This window comes from Pristiophorus japonicus, chromosome 3 (genome assembly GCF_044704955.1).
Source record: "Pristiophorus japonicus isolate sPriJap1 chromosome 3, sPriJap1.hap1, whole genome shotgun sequence".
NCBI classification, from domain to species: Eukaryota; Metazoa; Chordata; class Chondrichthyes; family Pristiophoridae; genus Pristiophorus; species Pristiophorus japonicus.
This window is the reverse complement of record NC_091979.1, coordinates 142065203-142089704: the sequence shown is the minus strand read 5'-3', so window position 1 is coordinate 142089704 and position 24502 is coordinate 142065203. Positions and strand designations below refer to the sequence as shown.

Below are 24502 nucleotides of genomic sequence, written 5' to 3'. Positions count from 1 at the left end.
AGGTAACCAATGCCAGTTCTCAATGTTTTTTGAGAATCGTTTTGGCCACCATCTTCTTTGGTCAATAACTTGAGGAACACAATACAAAAAATAAGATTAGTAGTAATAATATTGCATGATTCACACCAATGCCATTAAATATAAAACTGTCTCTAGTCTGTTAGAAATCTATCGAATAAGCAGTGTACCTCTAAAGTTTACCAGGAGCCGGGAGCTCAAGTTTAGTGCCTTTCTTAGAGTTTGATTCGTTAAGCTAGGCTTCACCCCCAATATTTTTGCACTTGTGTGACAAGTGAAATGTTGCCATTGTTTATTGTTTATATATTTTTGAATATGTATAAACAATGTTGCACAGATGCATAGCTTTTGTAAATGTGTATCTGAAAGCAACGAGCAGAAAAAGGAAGAAATATACCATTATTTAGAACCTTCCTGCAATTGGAATAAAAGTCTTAAATTTAAGCATGTTCAATGAAGCAGGTTACACTATACATATGTATGAAAATAAAGGAAAGATACAAATTAATTTAAATCTCATCATATTTTATATTTCTTGTGTCTTCACTAAAATAAACCCAGAACCGCTGGACAGTCTCTGCTGGGCATGGAGGTTTCACAGTAAGAAACAGTTCATGTGACCAGTTTCTCTCAAAAAACCTTGGATACCTCCAAGAATAAAGGAAACAGAAGAAGCTGCCTATTTCTCAGGGAACCAAAAGTCTGTTCATTTAGTGTTCTGGTCAGCAGTGTTGGCCTGGTCTTGGTGAATATCAAGGAAAAAGGAGAGTGGGGAAAAGGAGAAAGGCTTATAAAAAAAAAAGAGCTGCTGAATACAAGGCACAACAATTTCAGATCTCTGCAGATCACTGTCATAGCTCACCTTTATTAAAAATGTTTACTTTGTTTCCTATAGCATTGCCCTTTCCTCGTAGCCCTGCAATTTTTTTTCCTTCAGATACTTATCCAACTCCTGATCCAAACCTGTGAGCAGTGCCAAGAGAAATACCCCAGTGATGTGAAATATCATCTGCACAGCAAACAGTTCAATTTTACTATACCAAGATGTCTCTATCTCATTTGCCTGTATAATCACTGGATCATTAATATCTCATGTAATTCACAAGATCATTAATGGATGAGGAAGGCCATTCAGCCCAAGTTAATTCTGGATGGATACTTATGTCCTCCCACTGTACGTGGTGGAAGTCACGGGTTTGCGAGGTGCTGTGGAAGAAGCCTTGGTGACTTGCTGCAGTGCATCCTGTGGGTAGTATACACTACTGCCACAGTGCACCGGAGATGTAAGGATTGGATGTTTAAGGTGGTAGTTGGGCTGCTGATCAAGCTACTGCTTTGTCCTGGATGTTGAACTTCTTGAGCATTATTGGAGCTACACTCATCCAGGCAAGTGGAGAGTATTCCATCACACTCCTGACTTCTGCCTTGTAGATGACAGAGCAGCTTTGGGGGGGGTCAGCAGGTGAGGCATTCACTGCAGAATATCCAGCCTCTGACCTAGTATCCATGGCATTTATGTGGCTGGTCCAGTTGAGCTTCTGGTCAATGGCAATCCCCAGGATATTGATGATGGGGGATTCGGCGATGGTAATGCCGTTGAATGTCAAGGGGCAGAGATTAGACTTGCTCTTAGAATCATAGAATAGTTACAGCACGGAAGACAACCATTCAGCCCGTCAAGCCCGTGCCGACTCTCAGCTACTCCCACTCTCCTGCCCTTTCCCCGTAGCCCTGCAATTTTTTTTCCTTCAGATACTTATCCAATTCCTTTTTGAAAGATAAGATTGAGTCTGCCTCCACCACACTTTCAGGCACTGCATTCCAGATCTCAACCACTCACTGCATAAAAAAATGTTTTCTTACATCGCCTTTGGTTCTTTTGACAATCACCTTAAATCTGTGTCCTCTGGTTCTCCACTCTTGTTGGAGATAATCATTGCCTTGTACTTCTGTGGCACGCATGTTACTTGCCACTTAGCGGCCCAAGCCCGAATGTTGTCCAGGTCTTGCTGCAAGCAGACATAGACTGCTTCATTATCTGAGGAGTTGTGAATGGAACTGAACACTGTGCAATCATCAGCTAACAGCCCCAATTCTGACCTAATGATGGGGGCGGGAGAAAGGTCATTGATGGAGCAGCTGAAGATAGTTGGGCCCACAACTCTATCCTGAGGAAGACCTGCAGCAGTGTACTGGGGCTGAGATGATGATTGGCCTCCAACAATCACAACAATCTTTCTTTGCATCAGGTATGACTCCAGCCAGTGGAGAGCTTTCCCCCGAATTGAAAAAAAAATCCTTCTGGGATGTGTGCGTTGCTGGCAAGACCAGCATTTATTATTCATCCCTAGTTACCATTGAGAGGTGGTGGTGAGCCACCTTCTTGAACCGCTGCAGTCCTTGCGGTGAAGGTACTCCCACAGTGCTGTTAGGGAGGGAGTTCCAAGATTTTGACCCAGCGACAATGAAGAAATGGTGATATATTTCCAAGTCAGGATGGTGTGTAACTTGAGAGGGGAATTTGCAGGTGATGGTGTTCCCATGCAACTGGTGCCTTTGTCGTTCTCGGTGGTGGAGGTCACAGGTTTGGGAGGTGCTGCCGAAGAAGCCTTGGTGAGTTCCTGCAATGCATCTTGTAGATGGTACACAGTACAGCCACGGTGCACCGGTGGTGGAAGGAGTGAATGTTGAAAATGGTGGATGGGGTGCCAATCAAGTGGCCTGTTTTGTCCTGGGTAGTGTCCGGCTTCTTGAGTGTTGTTCGAGCTGCACTCACCCAGGCAGTGGAAAGTATTCCATCACACTCCTGAATTGTGCCTTGTAGACAGTGGAAAGACTTTGGGGAGTCAGGAGATGAGACACTTGCCACAGAATACCTAGCCTCTGATCCACTCTTGTTGCCACAGTATTTATGTGCCTGGTCCAGTTACGTTTCTGGTCAATGGTGACCCCTGGGATGTTGATGGTTGGGGATTTGATGATGGTAATGCCACTGAATATCAAGGGGAGGTGTTTAGACTCTCATTTGTTGGAGATGGTCATTGCCTGGCACTTGTGTGGCGCGAATGTTACTTGTCACTTATCAGCCCAAGCCTGAATGTCGTCCAGCTGTTGCTGCAAGCAGGCACGGACTGCTCCATTGTCTGAGGAGTTGCGAATGGAACACTATGTAATTATCAGCGAACATCCCTACTTCTGACCTTATGATGGGGGAAGGTCATTGATGAAGCAGCTGAAGATGATTGGGCCTAGGACACTGCCCTGAGGAATTTCTGCAGCAATATCCTGGGGTTGAAATAATTGGCTCCAATAACCATAACCATCTTCCTTTATGCTAGGTATGACTCCAGCCAGTGGAGAGTTTTACCCACTTCCCATTGATTTCAATTTTACTTGGGCTCCTTGATGCCACACTCAGTCAAATGCTGCCTTGATGTCAAGGGCAGTCACTCTCACCTCACCTCTGGAATTCAGCTTTATTGGCCATGTTTGGACCAAGGCTGTAATGAGGTCTGGAGCTGAGTGGTCCTGTTGGAACCCAAACTGAGCATCGATGAGGTTATTGATGAGTAAATGCTGCTTGATAGCGCTGTGGATGACACCTTCCATCACTTTGCTGATGATTGAGAGCAGACTGATGGGGCGGTAATTGGCCAGATTGGACTTGTTCTGCTTTTTATGGACCTGAGCAGTTTTCCACATTGTCAGGTAGATACCTGTGTTGAGCTTGGCTAGATGCGCGGCTAGTTCTGGAGCACATGTCAGCCGGGATATTGTCAGGGCCCATAGCCTTTGCTGTGTCCAGTGCGCTTAGCCGCTTCTTGATATCACGTGGAGTGAATCGAATTGGCTGAAGACTGGCTTCTGTGATGGACCTCAGGATCATCCACTCAGCACTTCTGGCTAAACATGGTTGCAAATGCTTCAGCCTTGTTTTTTGCACCTGCCTGCTGAACTCCGCCATCAATGAGGATGGGGATGTTCATAGAGCCGTCTCTTCCCGTTAGTTGTTTAATTGTCCACCGCCATTCACGACTGGATATGGTACGACTACAGAACTTTGATCTGATCCATTGATTGTGGGATTGCTTAGCTCTGTTTACAGCATGCTACTTCCGCTGCTTAGCGTGCATGTAGTCCTGTGTTGCAGCTTCCCCACGTTGAAACCTCATTTTTAGGAATGTCTGGTGCTGCTCCTGGCATGCTCTTCTCAACTCCTCATTGAACCAGGATTGGTCCACTGCCTTGATGGTACTGGTAGAGTAGCGGATGGCCACATTGTCAGCATGTCGGACACAAGACTCCCAAAGCATGCGCTCTACTTGGAACTCCTACGTGGCAGGCGAGCCCCAGTTGGGCAGAGGAAAGGTTTCAAGGACACTCTCAAAGGCTCCTTGATAAAGTGCATCATCCCCACTCACATCTGGTTAAAGACCGTCCTAAGTGGAGGAAGAGCATCCGGGAGGGCGCTGAGCACCTCGAGTCTTGTCACCGAGAGCATGCAGAAAACAAGCGCAGGCAGTGGAAGGAGCGTACGGCAAACCAGACTCCCCACCCACCCTTCCCTCCAATGACTGTCTGTCTCACCTGCGGCAGAGACTGTAATTCCTGTATTGGACTGTTCAGTCGCCTGAGAACTCATTCTTGGAGTGGAATCAAGTCTTCCCCGATTTTGAGTGGCCTGCCTATGATGGTAGAGTGAGGGATATGCTGGGCCATGAGGTTACAGATTGTGGTGGAATACAATTCTTCTGCTGCTGCTGATGGCCCACAGCGCCTCATGGATGCCCAGTTTTGAGCTGCTGAATCTATCCCATTTAGCATGGTGGTCGTGCCACACAACACGATGGAGTGTGATCTCATAGTAAAGGATGCTCTAGGAAAGTGTGATCTTAGCATGGTTGAATTTCAACTTCAGTTGGAGGGTGAGAAAGTTGGATCTCAAACCAGGGTCCTGATCTTAAATAAAGGCGATTACAAAGGTATGAAGACAGAATTGGCTAAAGTGGACTGGGAAAATAGATTAAAGTATAAGACGGTTGATGAGCTGTGGATGACATTTCAGGGGATATTTCATAACTCTCAACAAAAATATATTCTAATGAGAAGGAAAGACTTTAAGAGAAGGGAGAACCATCCGTGGCTAACTAAGGAAGTTGGGATAGTATCAACTTGAAAACAAAGGCATACAATGTTGCGAAGATTAGTGGGAAGCCAGAGGATTAGGAAATTTTTAGAAACCAGCAAAAGGCGCTAAAAAGAGAGAAGATGGATTATGAGAGTAAACTAGCAAGAAATATAAAAACAGATAGTAAGAGCTTCTGCTGGTAAATAAAAAGAGGGTAGCTAAACGTTGGTCCCTTAGAGGATGAGACTAGGGAATTATTAATGGGGAACAGGGAAATGGTAGAGACTTTGAACAAATATTTTGTATGGTAGAAGACAATAAAAGCATCCCTATAAGAGATAATCAAGGGATCAAGGGGCTAAAGGCTGGCAGGGGGGGGGGGGCGGTGCCGGGGGACTTAAAACAATCACTATCACGAAAGAAAAAGTACTCGGTAAAATAATGGTACTAAAGGTGGACAAGTCCCCTGGACCTGATGGCTTAAAAGAAGTGGCCACAGAGATAATGGATACATTGGTTGCAATCTACCAAAATTCCTTGGATTCTGGAGAGCTCAGAGTGGATGGAAAACCGCAAATGCAATGCCCCTATTTTAAAAAGGAAGGAGACAGAAAGCAGGAAACTATAGACCAGTTAACCTAACATCTATCGTTGGGAAAAAGCAGGAGTCCATTATTGAGGAAGCAGTAACAGGACATTTGGAAAATCATAATACAGTCGGCATTGGTTTTATGAAAGGGAAATCATGTTTGACAAATTTGGTGGAGTTCTTTGAGGATGTAACGAACTGGGTGGATAAGGGGGAACCAGTGGATGTGGCGTATTTGGATTTCCAGAAGGCATTCGATAAAGGTGCCACATAAAAGGTTACTGCACAAGATAAGAGCTCACGGGATTGGGGGTAATATATTAGCATGGATAGAGGATTGGCTAATTAACAGAAAACAGAGAGTCGGAATAAACGGGTCATATTCTGGTTGGCAAACAATAACTAGTGGGGTGCCACAGCTGGGGCCTCAACTATTTACAATCTATATTAATGACTTGGATGAAGGGACCGAATGTAATGAAGCCAAGTTTGCTGATGATACAAATATAGGTGGGAAAGCAAGTTGTGAGGAGAACACAAAGAATCTGCAAAGGGATATAGACAGGCTAAGTGAGTGGGCAAACATTTGGCAGATGGCGTATAATGTGGGAAACTGTGAGGTTATCCACTTCGGCAGGAAAAATAAAAAAGCAAATTATTATTTAAATGGGGAGAGATTACAAAATGCTGCAGTACAGAGGGATCTGGGGGTCCTTGTGCATGAAACACAAAAAGTTAGCATGCAGGTACAGCAAGTAATCAGGAAGGCAAATGGAATGTTAGCCTTTATTGCAATGGGGATGGAGTATAAAAGCAGAGAAGTCCTGCTACAACTGTACAGGGGGTTGGTGAGACCACACCTAGAGTACGGTGTACAATTTTGGTCTACTTATTTAAGAAAGGATATACTTGCATTGGAGGCTGTTCAGAGAAGGTTCACTAGTTTGATTCCTGAGATGAAGGGGTTGACTTATGAAGAAAGGTTGAGCAGGTTGAGCCTATTTACAAGAATGAGATGTGATCTTATTAAACATATAAGATACTGAGGGAGCTTGACAAGGTAGATGCAGAGAGGATGTTTCCTTTCGTGGGGTAATCTAGAACTAGGGGGCATAGTTTAAGAATAAGGGGTCGTCCATTTAGAACTGAGATGAGGAGGAATTTCTTCTCTCGGAGGGTTGAAAATCTGTGGAATTCTCTGCCCCAGAGAGCTGTGGAGGCTGGGTCATTGAATAAATTTAAGTTGGAGATGGACAGATTTTTGAACAATAAGGGAGTGAAGGGGTTATGGGGAGCGGGCAGGGAAGTGGAGCTTAGCCCAAGATCAGATCAGCCATGATCTTATTAAATGGCGGAGCAGGCTCGAGGCGCCAAATCGCCTACTCCTGCTTCTATTTCTTATGTTCTTATCAGTGTGAAGACCGGACTTCGTCTCCACGACTGTGTGGTGATCACTGCTACCAATGCTGTCATGGACAGATGCATCTGCGACAGGTAGATTGTTGAGGACGAGGTCAAGTAAATTTTTCCCTCCTGTTGTTTCTCATCCCACTGACTTCAGTTCACTCGGGCTCCTTGGTGCCACACTCAATTGAATAATGGCTTGATGGACTGCCATTGTGTCTTTAATATAATTAAACATCCCAGATACCAAACAGTGGTGGGAGTTGGATTGGTAGGTGCTAGAACATAGGGATGAAAGAGTTTGCAGAGCTAGAGACAGGCAAGGTCATGAAGATACTTGTAGAGGAGGATAAGGGTTTTGAAATCAATATGTTGATGAGGACAGTGGTGATAGGGTGTGGGACAAGATTCAGGTAGTGGAATTTTGGACAAGTTGTAATTCATGAAAGGTGGGACTTGGGAGGCAGGCAAAGAGAGCATTGCAATAATCGAGTCAGAAGTGGCAATGCCATGAATAAGGGTTTAATTGGCAATAGAAGTGAAGTAGGAGCAGGAGACAGAGAGATATAGAGCCAACATTTGGTGTGACAGGTATACAGTGAGAAACAGATAGGCAGAAAGTGTAGGGAATAATAGAGAAAGAGAGATGGGGAAGGGGAGGGAGAGAAGGGGGTAGGGGAGGAGATGAGTAGATGAAGACATTGTTACATTTTTGCCTATGAGTCATGTCATTGGGGACCAAGTTATATAATAGCATATTTCTATTATTATTGTATAATACATTTTGTGATTCCTTATAAAACAGCATGTCCTCTGACTCACTACCAGCAATGCTATGGGAGAGATGTTAGTCATGCATATATGCTTGCAACCTATCCAAGCCTCACAAGGGCAATGAGGAACAGTTCCATTATAAGGCATTAAAATTTGCCTCAGTGCCCTGGGCTGGCAGATGGGAGAGAGGGGCGGGGGCCAGAAGCGGGAGATAAAAACTAATACTGATCACAATACAGTGATTCCTACCGGAAAGTGCACATATAGATATCAGAGGAGGACAGGTTAATGCCCTCGACTGTGATGTCCCCCATTGTCAAATATGCTGCCAACAGTCATTGTCTAAGGCTCACATATGAAGATGCAATTTGGGCAAGTTCCCGCAGGCAACTGGTGTCTATGGATAGATATCCCAATGTGAGACTGTGTCTTCAGGAGAGGAGTGAAGAAAATTAGAGAGGGGAGAACATGCCACAGACATTGTTAATAAAGAGTGGGGTGTGGTACCTTGGGATAAGTGACCGCACACTAAAATTTTAAATGGGATGATAGGGCTTCAACCTACAGGTGGTAACAGATAATTGTCAAAGCTGAGTGGCGGAGCCAGTGAGGGAGGGGGGGGAGGGGGGGGTTGCGGGTGGCGGGCGGGGAGGGATCATAGCTAACTCCCAATTACTTTGAGGTCAGCCAATTTTGTATGTCAGGACTTGGCCAAAACTGACTGCAAATAATTGACTCATTTAACTTTTAAATTACTGTTCACGATGGTGTTGCAGTTTTGAGTCTGACATGAATGGCATCATGTCATTGGAGGAAATCATCTTGGCTATGCTATGCTAAATCGGCCAAATCTGGAATTCAACATCTCCCTCAAACCCTAATCTATTGACTGTAGCTGCGCCCCTCTCAAAGATGTCCAGAGTTATAGAGTGATTCAGAGTACAACTTGCACTATGAATTTAGAAAGCCTTTCCACACCCAGAATTTTCTTTTTGTGTGTGTGTGTGTGGGGGGGGGGGGGGACAAGAGAGGGTAAGAAAGAGAAAAAAAAGTTGATTCAGAAAAGAGAAAATATATTTTTTTAAATTGTGTGAAGAAAAAGTACCTTTTAATTTTAGTTACTAAAATTTCAGTAGTCACTGGATCTTAATGTGCAGATTTCAGTAGTCAATGGACCTTAATGTGAAGATTTCTGTCTGACATATGTTTGGTAGTCTATATAATTAGTACTGCTCTATGTGGGACGATGAGGGGAACAGTAACTCTCTAGTACATTGCCCGAGTGACCACACTTCATAAGCCTTGGTAGGTTATTCAACTGTGGCGGCATCACAGCCAAGCCCGATCGTATTCGCATTTGACATGTACACACATACTCCAGCAGGGTAGTCATGGGACAGCAATCAAGGCCCCAAGTTTCGTGCCGCGGCGAAAACGGCGCACCTCCGAGCTGGGCGCCTGTTTATCGCGCCGAAAACTGCGCCTAAAAAAAATCCGATATTCGATGTCTGCTTGGCGCAGCGCGCTCTTCGCAGCAGCCCTGCTATGTATGAGAGTACTCATGCCACCCACCCAGCCCCCTCCCTTGCTGTTAAGCATTTGACTGTTCTGATGTATTTTGCAGAACATGATGATGATGATGATGACGATGCTGCTGCTGCCAACCCTGAGGATCCTGAGGGTACAGAACAAGAACCAGTACAACCAGCTGCGGACGATCCAGACTGGATGATGGCAGCGATGACTGTAATGTCTGCAGGGGAGAGCTTCCAATTTAATGTTTATGAGCCCCCATCAAGGGGCATCAGAGTTTCAACCCCTAGCATAGGTCTTGGTTCCACCTTCAATGGTTTTGCTTCCGATGTTGCGGGTCCCAGTGGTGCTGCTGGTATAATGCAGCTTTCTACAGTCAGTGCACTACCGTCCCAGCCTGCACCTCCCTCTCGCATAGGTTCTGGTTCCACCTACTATGGTTTTGATTCCGACGCTTCGGGTCCCAATGTTGCTGCTGATATCATGGAGCAGTTTACACCCATTCGTCCAACATCCCAGCCCACGGCTTGCACTAGAGTGCTGTCGTCTGGAACACCGAGCGTCCAACCGTTCCAGCCCGAGCCTCTCCCTCTAGTTCTGCCGTCTGGAACACAGAGCGTCCCACAGTCCCAGCCTGCGCCTCCCTGTGTAGTGGTGCCGCTTGCAACACCGAGCATCCCACCGTCCGTGCCCGCGCCTCCCAGTGTAGTGGTGCCACAAGGCAGACCCAGGCAGAGGAGAAGGAGATTGGAGACACGCTCTTCTGAGATGCAGCGTGCAACAGATGCGGCTCAGGTTGTGGCATTGGGTATGGAGACCAATGAGCTTACCCGATCACTCATCGGTGGCGTCAATGCAGTAGATGAAGAGTTGACGGTCCCGACGGGAGAAATAGCAGTAATGACATGGGAACTTAGGGAGGGAATGTCCGAGGGAGTGCAATCGACGGCACAGGCCATCAGGGAGGGCATGCAAGTGCCGGCACAGGCCGTCAGGGAGGGCCTGGTTGAGGTAGCTGCTGCAATAAGGGCACACAGCCCAGCCAATCAAATGACACCCCCATGAGGAAGTGAACATTCACTGAGATATGGATGAGACATGGTTGCAGCCTTTCTTTGCTGCTTTTGTTCTTGTTCTTGATGTAGCTGTAGTAGCGTTTTTCAAATTGAAATTGTTTTGTAAGTTTTGTAAATGCTCTCACATTTTTTTGTATCTTATTTAATTTTGCACCTAAAAAGTGATCCTGAAGTTTAAGTGTTCTTCAGAGTGTAAGATTTTTCACAATGAAACTGTTTTGTAAGTTTTGTAACTTTACAACATATAAGTGATCTCAGGGTTTTCAAGTGATCTTATAGTGTAAATGCTCTCACATTCTGTAAATTATTTAACTTTGCATCTAAAAAGTGATCTTGAAGTGTAAGTGATCTTAGAGTGTAAAATTTTTCACATAGAAAGTGTTTTGTAACTTTACAAGTTTATAAGTGATCTTCAAGAGTCATATTAAAAAGTATAGTTTGATACAACAAATGTTTTATTAGAGTGACGTTAACTTTTCAATAAAATATTTTTTCATTAAAACTGTTTCATGTTCCATTAACACAACACAACGTAGGAACAACTGCAAAGAATAAACATGTCCATATGCAAAAGTGATCGCAGAGCCCTCAGGCATCAGTAGTTGAAGCGTTCACGGATGAGCTGCTGGCGCAAGTCTCGAGCAATCGTTAAAGGGGCACGATGGACGGCCCTCCTCCGACCTCGTGCTGCGGCATCAGGCACTTGCATGCTTTCCTGATTGTCGTTATCATCCACATCCTGGTCTTCCGTAATACTATCATCATGCACTGGACCCTCAAGTCGGTCTTCGGGTTCCACTACCAGCTCCTGCTGTCTCATGATGGCTAAGTTATGAAGCATGCAGCACACAACAGTGAAGTGACCGACAATCTGAGGAGAGTATTGCAACTGTCGTCCGGAATGGTCCAGGCATCGGAATCGCTGTTTCAATATGCCAATGGTCCTTTCAATGATGCTGTGCGTCGCAATGTGCGCCATGTTGTATTTACGGTCAGCTTCTGTCCGTGTCACGCGTATGGACGTCATGAGCCAGGTGGGCAGGCCGTACCCTTTGTCTCCCAGTAGCCAGCTCTGCCCTTCTGGCTGCTGCTCAAACATGTCAGATAGAACGCTGTCGCGTAGGATGAACGCATCGTGGGTGCTGCCAGGGTATCTCGCATCGACTGACATGATGCGCTGCTTGTCGTCACACACGAGCTGCACATTGATAGAGTGGAAACCTTTCCTATTTCGGTACTGCTCAGATTCCTCCACGGGTGCTCGCAAGGCTATGTGGGTAGAATCAATGCAGCCCTGTACCTTTGGGAAGCCGGCAATCCTGAAGAAGCCCACAGCCTTCTCATGGATCGCTTGTGCGGTCATTGGGAAATTGATGAAGTCATTCCTTCGCGCATAAAGTGCAGCCGTGACCTTCACTTCAACAGACAAGGCAGTTGTCCTTCTGCTTCTGGGCTGCAAATCTGCTCTCACCATATCACAGATCTCAGTGACAACTTCTCTGCGAAAACGCAGCCTTTTCACACAATCAGCCTCGCTCATGTCCAGGTACGAGCGCCTGGTTCGATATTGTCGACGTGGGTAAGGTCTCCTGCCCATCAACCTATGGGCTACGACGTTCCTGGTGCGGTGAGCTCTAATCAATTCTCTCCTATGTAGTGAATTGATGGCAAACCATTGCATAATATGTGGTGTTGACAATGCAGCACCCATTCTGCAAATTTAAATATAAAACTGTCGATGTGGCTGCCTCTCCTGGCCTCAGTCCCCCTCACAGCTCGAAGGCTGCTGCTGTATCTTTGGCTGCCGGCCAGCCACTGACGCCGCCCCTAAAGCGTGGCCGAATGGCCTCAAGAACCTTAATGAGCTGCGTGTGTCCTGCATTGATTCTTCGGCTGCCGGCCAGCCACTGACGCCGCTGCTATCTCATGGCCGAATGGCCTCACATCAGTCCGCTGATTCTTCGGCTGCCGGCCAGCCACTGACGCCGCTGATATCTCATGGCCGAATGGCCTCGGGTCCGTCCGGTGCTGCTTCTTCGCGGCCAGCCACGAAGAGAATGAAGGCCTGCCTCAAGCACTGCAGCTCAGCTCGAAGCTTGCTGCCACTGCCGTCGAGACACTGACGCTGCCTGTCTCCAACATGAAAGGCCTGCCTGAAGCACTTTCACACAGGTAGGAACATGGTTTATTTAATCTTTTCTTTGCTTATAAATTTTTATTCAGGTTGGATTTATTTGTATAATATTTGTATAAGTATAACTAAGGATTGATTGTAGAATTTAATGACTTCCCTTCCCCCCCTCCCCCCCCCACCTCGTTCCCTATGCCTAATTTGTAACCTATGCCTGATTTTCTAAAGTGTAGACAAGGTTTTTTCAAGCGTACAAAAATCTTCACTTACTCCATTCTAAGTTAGTTTGGAGTAAGTTTTCACTCACGAAACTTTGAAATCAGGCGTAAGTGGCTGGACACGCCCCCCTTTTGAAAAGAAAATTCTGTTCCAAAGTGAAACTGTTCTACCTGACTAGAACTGGAGCAAACTAAATGTGGAGAATTCCGATTTCTAAGATACTCCGTTCTACACCAGTTGCTCCTAAAAATCAGGAGCAAATCATGTGGAAACTTGGGGCCCAAGAGTGGTGACCTTTGCTTATTTTTCCCATCATGCAGGCATACAGACTCCAATTGTATTGCTCCCAGTGCTGTTGCAGCCAAGACTAACAAACTCTGCATAGATCAGGGATTAAATCTTGAACCTTCTTGCTCTGTATGGTTCAGCAGCGCATAAAACCAGTGAGTCACAAGAGAAGTAGATTTTAGAGTTTTAAAAAACTAAATCCAGCATGAATACTTGTTAGCTTATTCTTATACACTCTGCAATGTTTAACTTCCATTTCTTCACTTAACATTTTCTTCATTTCCTTAGTTTAATGCATTTATCCTTAGGTTCCTTTTCCCATCTTCCTACAGAGGTTGTAGTAATAGAAGACAAAATTATTTTAGTTTGATACAAAATTAACAAAGCAGTGCTGTCTCAAATATTTCATTAATACTTGAATCACTTCATTATCATGCAACAACATTTGGTTTGATGAACACTGAGACATAACAACTGCTGTAAGGCCAGTGTTCTTCAAAAGAACAAATGATTATAAACTTAGAATCAAAAAATGAACTCAAAAGTATGATATATCTGGAAAATTTATATCACTTTTCATTATAAAGAAATATGTTTGAAAGGAAAAAGCGAATGGAAAATATAAGGCATATAGCAAAACAATTAATTACAGAAGTCTGGAGAAGATGCATGCAATATATTTTAACAATACAGCTTGCATGGCATCTCTAACATGCCAAAAAGAATTTTCCGCTTTATATTTCAAGAAGTAATGGGATTTACTCTCTGCACCCAATGAGTCACACAGAATGGAAACTATTGGGTTATGAGGTCAAAAGGTTTAATCTGGAAACTTACTTCTTTTTCTCCTCCTCATTCAGATTTTTCCACATCTCTTCAAGTTTCATGCTGACATCTTGCAGATTAGCCCTTGGGTTCTCAGCGAACAGTTTGGGTCGAGTTTCTTGTATGAAAAGGGCAGAGGCTGACAGAGATTTTCTGACAGTGCGATTGCTGATCAGGTCATATATTGTGATCTGTCCAATTTTATCCTTCATAACATTGGAAGATTTTTTATTTGGATCATTGGTTGAGTTAGTTTCAGTTGGTCTCTGGTATTTATTTTCATCACAAGTTATTTGTTTTTGAACTGCCATATCTCTGGGTACTAAGAGCTTTACAGGTTCAAATATCTGTTCAGTAGAATCTTTCATCCTATGCCCCATACTCCAGTCATCAGCAGTTAGTGCAGCAGAGTCTTTCGCAACTGAGATTTGTTCATTTAATGTCACAGGTGCCAGGGTTGGATTACTAGCATTTTCTAGACACTTTGCATGGTTAATATCAGGTTGACTCTTTAATAGAATATGGTCATAATCCAGTGCAAATGCCACATCAAATTCTGGGACAGTAATTGACAGCGTATTCTCAGAAGGAAGAGGGTGTTTTTGGGACTCAGTCTGAGCAATGTTACTAACAAAGCTCTCCTTTTTATCAACAGCCACATGAGAAATGTCATTAGAAAAAGTGATGTTTTTAGGACAAGCATTTATCGTGTCTGCAACTTGAGAAATTTCTGGTGCCGTTAAGATTCCAGAGTTATTTGCCTCACTGTTGCGAACAAGTCCAGATTCTTTCAAACATTCAGAGTGTGATACATCAGTTCCATTTCTGGGAAGTTGTCCATAAACTGAAATCAACACCTTCTCAATCACAAATAAGATGGCCTCCTGGTAACAGAAAAAATATTGTAACATTTTAAGTAGAGCATCGGTTTTAATTTTCCTTCAAGAAAAGTGTTCAGTGATATTATTTAAACAAATTCTGCTTTGATTTGTTCCAGAAAATTAAAATAAAAGCAAGATAAACATCTCCTTATCAAATATGCATGGATCTGTTATATATGTAAACTTGTATTTACTCTGTACAGCCACCAGAGGGCTCATCCCCTGGAGTCCCAAGGGATCCCACAATCCCTTGGGAGCACAGGTATTTAAGGAGGCCTCACAGGTTGGAGAGGCACTCTGGAGACCTGTAATAAAAGATTACAGTCACACTTTACTTTGGACTCAGTGTTCAGTCTGACTCTTTCTCCATACATAACAGCCCCTATTTTAACTCCGGGTCAATTTTCAGTTTCAGTTCAAAACTCACCCGTTGCAGCCAAAAACAGGCTGGGGGTATTTTAACTCCAAAGCCCCATTAAAATCTCACCAGTGGGTTTCCCACCAAATTGCCTGACTCAATGGGAAACCCACATACTTCCAGGCTGAAATTTCCAGCGGGTCAGCCAGAGGCCAATTTAAAGCAGGACTGCACCTCTTAAAATGAGGTTACATTCCTCTGTGGCTTGCTTTGCTTGCAAGAAAGTGGAAGAAGAATCTTCTTAGAAATGAGGAGGCAGGCTCAAGTTCTCAGAAGCCTGTCCAGAGGTGCTTCTGGAAGAGTTGAGGGCGCGGAGGGAACTCCTATTCCCCAACATTGCCAGGAGGGTTGCCAAACATATTCTCCACCAGCCATGAAGAGAGATTGCAGAGGTTGACAGCTCCTAGGAGCTGGAAACAGTGTAGGAAGTGCTTCAATTATCCCATTAGAGTAGCAAGGATGAGTATTTATCCCTCTCTCGCTCTCTGTCTCTCTCTCTAGAACACACGGCAGCAGTCCTTCCCTGACAACCCCACTTAACAATTCCCCTCCCTCTGTCACTTCCTCCACCAGTACAAGAGCACACCAACCATCTCTCATTATCAGTCCAAACACAGAATCACCTCTTCCTTGCTATTTTCACACTAGATATTAGCACTATTATTCTCCTCGCACTTGGTGGACTTTGCAGAATCAGCAATTTCTCTCAGGACTCCTTCCTCACTTTACACCCCTAACACTTGCTTCCCATTCAACACTATCAGCTTGCATCTTCTCTCTATCAGCATACAGACTACCAGCACAAGTCCCACACATGTGCATTCCTTTTCAGCAGCTACTCACTACTCTCGTTTTCTCTTTCTACAGAACAAAATGGTGCACAATAATCATGGGAGGAGCAAGACCTGGGGTGGACCAGCTAACCTCGTGATTCTGATGGAGCTGAAGCAATGAACCATGCAAATTTGTGGGCCTGCCAGGGCTGTCCCCATTGGGCATTTTGAGGCTAGGGACTTCACTGAACAGGGTCTCTGACAATTATTTGTACCCCATCATTAAACACTGGAATAACGCACAGCCAGCTTGACTACATCAAATTACATTGAGATGCCTGTCTTCTGCAACTATACAACCTCCCAATACTATCCTAAATCTTGTCCTTTTTCTCTGGTTTACAGAGGGAGACAGAGGTGTCAGTCAGCATGTGGTGATGTACCTAGCACTGGTGCATAAGGGAAGGTAGGGGTGGCAGTGGTAGCCCAGGAGACAACTCATGAACGGATGAGTCCTCACTCAGCTCTGCTGAGGAAGAAAGGGATATGGAAATCAGGGTCCCAGCAATGAGAAGGAATCTTCTTCCTTCTCAAGCATATATACAATGTATTGGAAGTCTTGCCGAGGAGTTTCACCACTGTGCATAAAAGTATAAAGGAGTCTGATTCCAGCCTGTGCGGTGTCATTTCGCATGGCATCAGAACTCTGCAGTCTACCTTGAAGAGTGTGGACACCGCCAGAGATGCTGCAGCTGGGCTCTTACAACAGAAGTCCATGTTCTCATGCTTTGCAGTTTTGGTGGAAGCTTGGCTGCCATGGAGACTGTGGGCACAACCCTATGTTCCACTTTAGAATGAGAGATGTTCACCTGAATGGTTTTACTGTTCTTTAATGCAGTATTAGTGCAATTTAATGCAGCCAAACCAGTGGTCCTTAAAGAAGCTACCACCAAAAAGGCAAGTACAACATTTTTTTTTTAACTTACCTGAATGTGGAGCCAGAAGGAATAGGAGTGTTCTTGCAGGCTCCACAGTATAATTGCGCTTGCCTCCCTCCTAAGTGCCTTGTCCCTCTGGACTGACTTGGTGGCCTTGTCCGGCATCTGAGCCAGACGATCTCGCCATCCCCCCTCCCCCACTGCCCCCTGCAAGCTGCCTCTGACCCACAGTTCGCTGATAATATACAAATGAGGCCAGCGGACCAATTTCCTGTTGTCCTGCCGCCTGCCTCTACAGACCAAATTTGGGTGCAATCCAATCTCCTGCTGCTATTTGCAAAGGTTAAGATCTCAACAAGTGTTATACAATATACTGAACTAAAAACGCAATGACATGCAAATGTTAAAGTTGCATAGGTCATTACTTATTATAGTTTGGGTATTGACATTGTTGGGCAGATGAACATGGACAATGCTCAATTTAGTTAAAAAAATATTTTACAAGTTCTATTTCAATAATAAGCATCTTCGTTGGCATATTATTTAAAGTATTAATGCCAACCCAATAAGAAAGACATTTTTAAAGTGTGTCTCACCTTGTCCTGAAGCATTATTTGGGTTTTATCTGGTGTTAAATTTACATCTACAACTGAAGCTGGAACCAAGATATTCAAGAAGAAAATTGGATAACGAATATGTGAAGAATCCTTCTGGGACTGAGAGTTGTAGTATTGTCGAACCAACTGCAAAATTAAAGCAAAAATATATTTGAAAAAGATCTTTACAGGACATTCCGAAGCGAGATTGCCTTTGAGAAAGTTACAACAGGGTTTTAATTTAGCAGAAAAGCAGTGAAAATCTTTAAGCTGAAGTAGATTTTTATTTATTTTAAAGTGCTGACTTTTCCCTTAACTTAGCCTACTTACAAATTTAGTGAAGTATTATTCAAAATCTGTCTTTTCATTAAAATAGAGGTGTACTATAGAATGGTCCTCTTCATCCAAAACATTAATTATAATAATGCTGCAATATAAAGATAAGAAGGTTGGATTCTCAGTTTTAAGAAGCAGTCTTTTCATCTTTGCAAACAAACTGCATACAATCTATTTATTAATAGGTTGCAGATTATTACACCTAAATGTTAAAACCCAATCAGATCACTGCAGGATGGATGATACAGATTTCATAATGATTGAAAATTTACAGCATGAATGTCTTATTGTAGCCTTTAATGGTTCAAATGAGGTATCTTTTAAATTAAAAATGATCCAATAATGAATGAGATAATTCATGTATAACTAGGTATTGTCCATCCCATCAACTGCTTTGGTACAAAATGAAGCAAGACTATATAAAAAAAAATCACTGTTGCCATGATAGAATCCATGGTATGCAAGTTCCCTCTTATTATCCAATTAGTTTATCCTAAAATTTGTGTTGGATTACATTATCTGCGTGAACATTTTATTCTTTCTATATGGTAAGGTGCAATAATTTATGAAAATACACCTATCAGAAATACAAAAAATATCTTCTAATTAAATTCTACCGGAGCCAGATTGAAGCTGCAATACCTGTTGCAGAAATTTTGAGCAATCTCACATCTGACTGAGTTACTGTTTTTCACAACCTAACAGATTTCTACTGCAGTAGCCTTCAGAGATAAGTTTAGAAACTGCAGCCAATTAATTTCAAAATTGGAGGGGAATGTCACAGCTTCAAGAAAATGTAAGATGCTGCATACAAATACATTTTGCTTTTATGCCTATTTGTAATGCATAGCCAATGTATTAAGTTTTACGATTGTTATTCTAAACAATAATTATTGCAGCATCCAGTAGGTTACTTCTTGCTCAGGTAAATGTTGGATAAAGCCAATATTTGACAGGCTAAAAATCACAATAACTCAATGATAACTGAGAAGAGTCAACCATCACCGTGGCAACGCCTGTCCTTTTGCTCCCTGTAAGAAGTCATGGAAATAATACAAAAGATATGATTTGATCCTAAGATTCATCATATAAGTAGTAATGCCCTACCACAACATAAAACAAGATTGTTTGAACTGAATTATATAAAGATAATAACATTTCTTTACTGTAAAGTACATTTACTGCATTCTAGAAAAACAGATAAACAAGCATCAGTAAAGTTATTCATCTACCTTTAATATTTCCTTGTGATGAACAGGTCTGGAATTAACAGAGATGAAACTTCTGTCAGGGCTGGTGAGACTCGTCGAAGAGAGATTAGAACCTGGCTTGGGAAGAAAGCCACTGAGGAAAATCTGTAAATATCAGCAAAAAAATCCACAAACTTAACCAATGCAATGTTATCACAACAATGTTTAGGAGGGCAACAGGGTGTTTCCAACTCACTCTACAATAGAGTGAAAGAACACAGGTTTGGCCCTGTGACTGTCCATGGTGAGTTACCTGAATCAAATGTACCACCCTGGGGACCCAGAAGCAAAGGCCTAGACCCTTCTCTAGAGGAGGTAAACAAAAAACTCAGAGGGCCAATCATCTCAGGTCACTCGTGTACATCCCAGTAGCTACGTTCAGAGTGGCCTGCAGCTTCTCATCTTGAATAGAAAATAGATGTTGTGCAAAGAGACTCCACAAAGGAAAAAGGAAGAATGTCAAAATATTGTACTCATGTAATTTAAACTATCCTGCAATACTGTTGGCTACTATATTTGCAAATAGTTGCTTGCATCATATTATAGAATTAAGAGATTACTGATAACTCAATTTTACAGATAAGAAATACAATGTTATTTTCCATGAAGATACTATTGCTCTACATATATCTCAATAGGTTTTCTCCAATACTATTCTGCTGCATGTCGACACCATCTGAAAATGAATACTCTATTTATTGTGCAAATCAGTACTATTTTACATTATCTAATCTAGCAGTAATTACTACATCTTTCCACCATGTGACTGAAGGCTGGAATGTATGTAAGGCAAAGGGTACAAGCAAACACTATTTACTGAATAAACATCAAGGTCAGCAAGAAAACATGTCAGAAGTGATGAATTAGATTTTATGAACCAATGGGTTACAATGTGACCGATGCATTCACTGTGAAAGATTTTTTTTAACTAACAGCTGGACTGTCATTTTCTGGCCTGCATAACTGATTCTGTTCAAAATGACCTCCACCCCCTCCCCCCGCCTCCCCTCCCTCTTCATCTTTCCCTTTGAGAGCCACTCTGGCTTCACACTCTATACATGTTGTTTTCCTTCTGGTTGGAAAAACAAAATGAATGTTTCACTTAATTTTTGTTTTACAGGTTGCTATAGTCATTGAATTTCCTTTAAAAACAGAGATGGCAAATTAAGGTGTTACTAAAATAAGTTGCCTTATACTTATTTTATATGTAAACCTAAACAGCTAGTAAAAAAGTTCACTCAATCTGCAATTTTGGATTTAAAAAAAGGGTTGCCTGTTCGATTCTTGGGCATGTTATAAACCTACTTAGATATTTGGGCAAGTAAAAGCACTCGATGGGCCATTGCGAGCAAGTGCCAACCAACCAAGTTGGTTTGAGTTGCTGAACTCTACAATAAATCTGGAGCAAATAATCACAAAACATAACCAGCAGCAGTTATGAACACTGGAGTGTTTTCAAAACTTGTTCAATAAAAATATAAATTTTACAAAAATCCAACACGTGTCAAGATAGTGTTCTGCAGGATTGAAATGATGAGTTTGTTTTCTGTTGTAAGAATAGATAGAGAATATTTAAGGATTTGCATGACAACCAGCTTGGTGGTCAAAGTGAACACACTCTTTCAGGTTGGCCAATGACTAAAGACAGTTGCGAAGATCAACATCTTTCTCCAGTTTCTCTCCTATCTCCACTCATGCCCTCCCTGAGCTCTTCTTATTATTGAGACCCGCCTCTTGCTCTCTATTCCGGTTAACTGCTGACCACCCAAGTTTTCTTCCTGGCCCCCATGCGAGCTGATATTGTCAATGGTTCCTTCTCCTCGGATACTGTCCGCTTCCTTTTAAAATCTACTGTCACCACCCACTTCTTAAAAACCTACGCTTAACCCGTGTCCTTGCAAACATTGTGCCCCACAAGGAAAGCTTAGTACCCAATCGTGACCTCATGCCCTCCCCAATTGTGTGCCAGCCCAGCAACAGATCTCGCTACATGCCATCGGTGGACAGTATCTGGCCCGCAGGATTTCCTGCCACTTCTCCCCAACATTCTACCTGGAACTGCTGTGTAGCTGGCCAGCTGGATTTAAATGAGGCCCAGGTATTAAAATCAGTTGGGTAGGCAGCAAATTAAGTCTCCGGTGCAGTTAAACCCGCTGGTAGGTCTTTATTTTTATATAATTTTAACATCCCTGTCTGGCGTAAAAATAAAACGGGGAAGGTGATTAAATTGGGGCTTGCAAGGGAAATTAGGGATAGTGTTAAATCCAAGGAAGAGGCATATAAAGTGGCCAAAAAAAGCATCAAACCTGAGGACTGGGAGAAATTTAGAATTCAGCAGAGGAGGACAAAGGGTTTAATTAGGAGGGGGAAAATAGAATATGAGAGTAAGCTTGCAGGGAACATAAAAACTGACTGCAAAAGCTTCTAGAGATACGTGAAGAGAAAAAGATTAGTGAAGACAAATGTAGGACCCTTACAGTCAGAATCAGGCGAATTTATAATGGGGAACAAAGAAACGGCAGACCAATTGAACAAACACTTTGGTTCTGTCTTCACTAAGGAAGACACAAATAACCTTCCGGAAATACTAGGGGACCGAGGGTCTAGCGAGAAGGAGGAACTAAAGGAAATCCTTATTGGTCAGCAAATTATGTTAGGAAAATTGATGGGATTGAAGGCCGATAAATCCCCAGGGCTTGATAGTCTGCATCCCAGAGTACTTAAGGAAGTGGCCCTAGAAATAGTGGATGCACCCGGTGGTCATTTTCCAACATTCTATAGACTCTGGATCAGTTCCTATGGACTGGAGGGTAGCTAATGTAACACCACTTTTTAAAAAAAGGAGGGAGAGAGAAAACAGGGAATTATAGACCAGTCGGCCTGACATCGGTGGTGGGGAAAATGTTGAAATCAATTATTAAAGATGTAATAGCAACGCATTTGGAAAGCAGTGAGGATCGGTCCAAGTCAGCATGGATTTATGAAAGGGAAATCATGCTTGACAAATCTTCTAGAATTCTTTGAGGATGTAACTAGTAGAGTAGACAAGGGGGAGCCAGTGGATGTGATGTATTTAGACTTTCAAAAGGCTTTTGACAAGGTCCCACACAAGAGATTTGCATGCAAAATTAAAGCACATAGTACTGACGTGGATAGAGAACTGGTTGGCAGACAGGAAGCAAAGAGTAGGAATAAACGGGTCCTTTTCAGAATGGCAGGCAGTGACTAGTGGGGTACCGCAAGGTTCAGTCCTGGGACCCCAGCTATTTACAATATACATTAATAATTTAGGCGAAGGAATTGAATGTAATATCTCCAAGTTTGCAGATAACACTAAGCTGGGTGGCAGTGTGAGCTGTGAGGAGGATGCTAAGAGAGGTTGCAGGGTGACTTGGACAGGTTAGGTGAGTGGGCAAATATATGACAGATGTGGTATAATGTAGATAAATGTGAGGCTATCCACTTTGGTGGTAAAAACAGGAAGGCAGATTATTATCTGAATGGTGACAGATTAGTAAAAGGGGAGGTGCAACAAGACCTAGGTGCCACGGTACTTCAGTCATTGAAAGTTAGCATACAGGTACATCAGGCGGTGAAGGAGGCAAATGGCATGTTGGCCTTCATAGCAAGAGGATTTGAGTATAGGAGCAGGGAGGTCTTACTACAGTTGAACAGGACCTTGGTGAGGCCACACCTTGAATATTGCGTACAGTTTTGGTCTCCTAATCAGAGGAAGGACATTCTTGCTATAGAGGGAATGCAGCAAAGGTTCACCAGAATGATTCCCAGGATGGCAGGACTGACATATGAGGAGAGACTGGATCAACTAGGCTTATATTCACTAGAGTTTAGAAGAATGAGAGGGGATCTCATAGAAACATGTAAAATTCTGACGGGATTGGACAGGTCAGATGCAGGAAGAATGTTGCCAATGTTGGGGAAGTCCAGAACCAGGGGTCACAGTCTAAGGATAAGAGGTAAGCCATTTAGGACCGAAATGAAGAGAAGCTTCGTCACTCAGAGAATTGTGAACCTGTGGAATTCTCTACTACAGAAAGTTGTTGAGGCCAGTTCGTTGGATATATTCAAAAGGGAGTTAGGTGTGGCCCTTACGGCTAAAGAGATCAAGGGGTATGGAGAGAAGGCAGGAGTGGGGTACTGAAGTTGCTTGATTAGCCATGATCATATTGAATGGTGGTGCAGGCTCGGAGTGCCAAATGGCCGACTCCTGCACCTATTTTCTATGTTTCTATATCTTTGGAAAAATTTGCAATAATATTTTATTAAAATGTTGCACCGATGAGCTAATTTTGGCATGTATCCAATACTGAAATGACACATGGGTGTACTGGAGAGATGAGCTTGTTTAACTTGATGCAATTTTGAGTTTTTTTGTACTGAATTCAGTGGAGTTGGCTGCCCATTTTTCCTGTTACCTACCCAACTCGAGAAACTCTGCTCAAGCTTTCTCCTTGCCTTTTAAACTTCACTACACAAATTCTCCTTAATTTAAAAAAAATCCTGCAGTGTTGAACTTTATTGAGAGCTTTCTTACTACCTTTAAAGCAAAAATATCCTGCAGTGTTGAACTTTATTGAACGAATCCTAGGGGAAAAATTGTATAAATTGACAGTACTAAAGGTTAGAGGGTAGTGTCAAAGGTTACACAGTCGGGTTGAGTTACACAGTTGGGGTGAGTACTCTTTTTTTTAACAAATTCCAACATAAACCACTGGAAGCTAAGTTTTATATTTACAGTCTCAAACCACTGAAGAGAATAGCAAACAATATTTGAACTAATTGGAGTCTACACAATAAACAAATTAGCGTTGACATTGATGAGAATGAGCGCATAGATTTTAAATTTATACTTGTAACAAAAAAATGTTTTCACTGAAATTAATTGGGGAGAAATTAGGCTCTTAAAGAGCAGAGTTACATATTTAAGTGGAATGGACTGCAGTTGGATTTAAGATTGTCCAACTGAAGACATTTAAAATTAATAAGGACATAGAACGTAACCAGAAATTATTTGTTCACAATGCATCATCTTTAAGGTATGTGCAACATTGATTAAAAAAAATGCTGTTAGCCATTGAAAATATTTTCCCTAAATGATGTCTGTACGTAACTTGTCACTGTTCATTATTCTCCAATATATTTTTGGGGAAATAATTACCAAATTAAAAAAAAAAATGACAGGCTGCAATGTTTCCATAGCTATTTTAGCAATTAGTGAAGGTTCCATGTTACAGTCAGAACACATTTGTCAGTTCCTAATAACCTTCGTTCCAAGCTGCCAGGGTGCAAATGGACTGCTGTGTA

General features: G+C 42.8%; 1 protein-coding gene across 5 annotated transcripts in view; it reads right to left on the bottom strand.

The window, feature by feature from the left end:
- pms1 (PMS1 homolog 1, mismatch repair system component) overlaps nt 1-24502 on the bottom strand; it is a 153156-nt gene that overhangs the window by 34070 nt on the left and 94584 nt on the right. For 4 of the 5 annotated variants that reach the window (XM_070875861.1, XM_070875864.1, XM_070875865.1 and 1 more), the window contains 3 exons: nt 19160-19282; nt 17592-17738; nt 13998-14869 (listed from right to left, as the gene is read on the bottom strand). In XM_070875861.1, the coding sequence (XP_070731962.1) occupies nt 13998-14869; nt 17592-17738; nt 19160-19282 (1142 nt within the window). Of the gene's footprint in view, nt 1-13400; nt 13487-13997; nt 14870-17591; nt 17739-19159; nt 19283-24502 lie in introns of those variants that run through there. The other variant, XM_070875866.1, reaches the window with a different exon arrangement.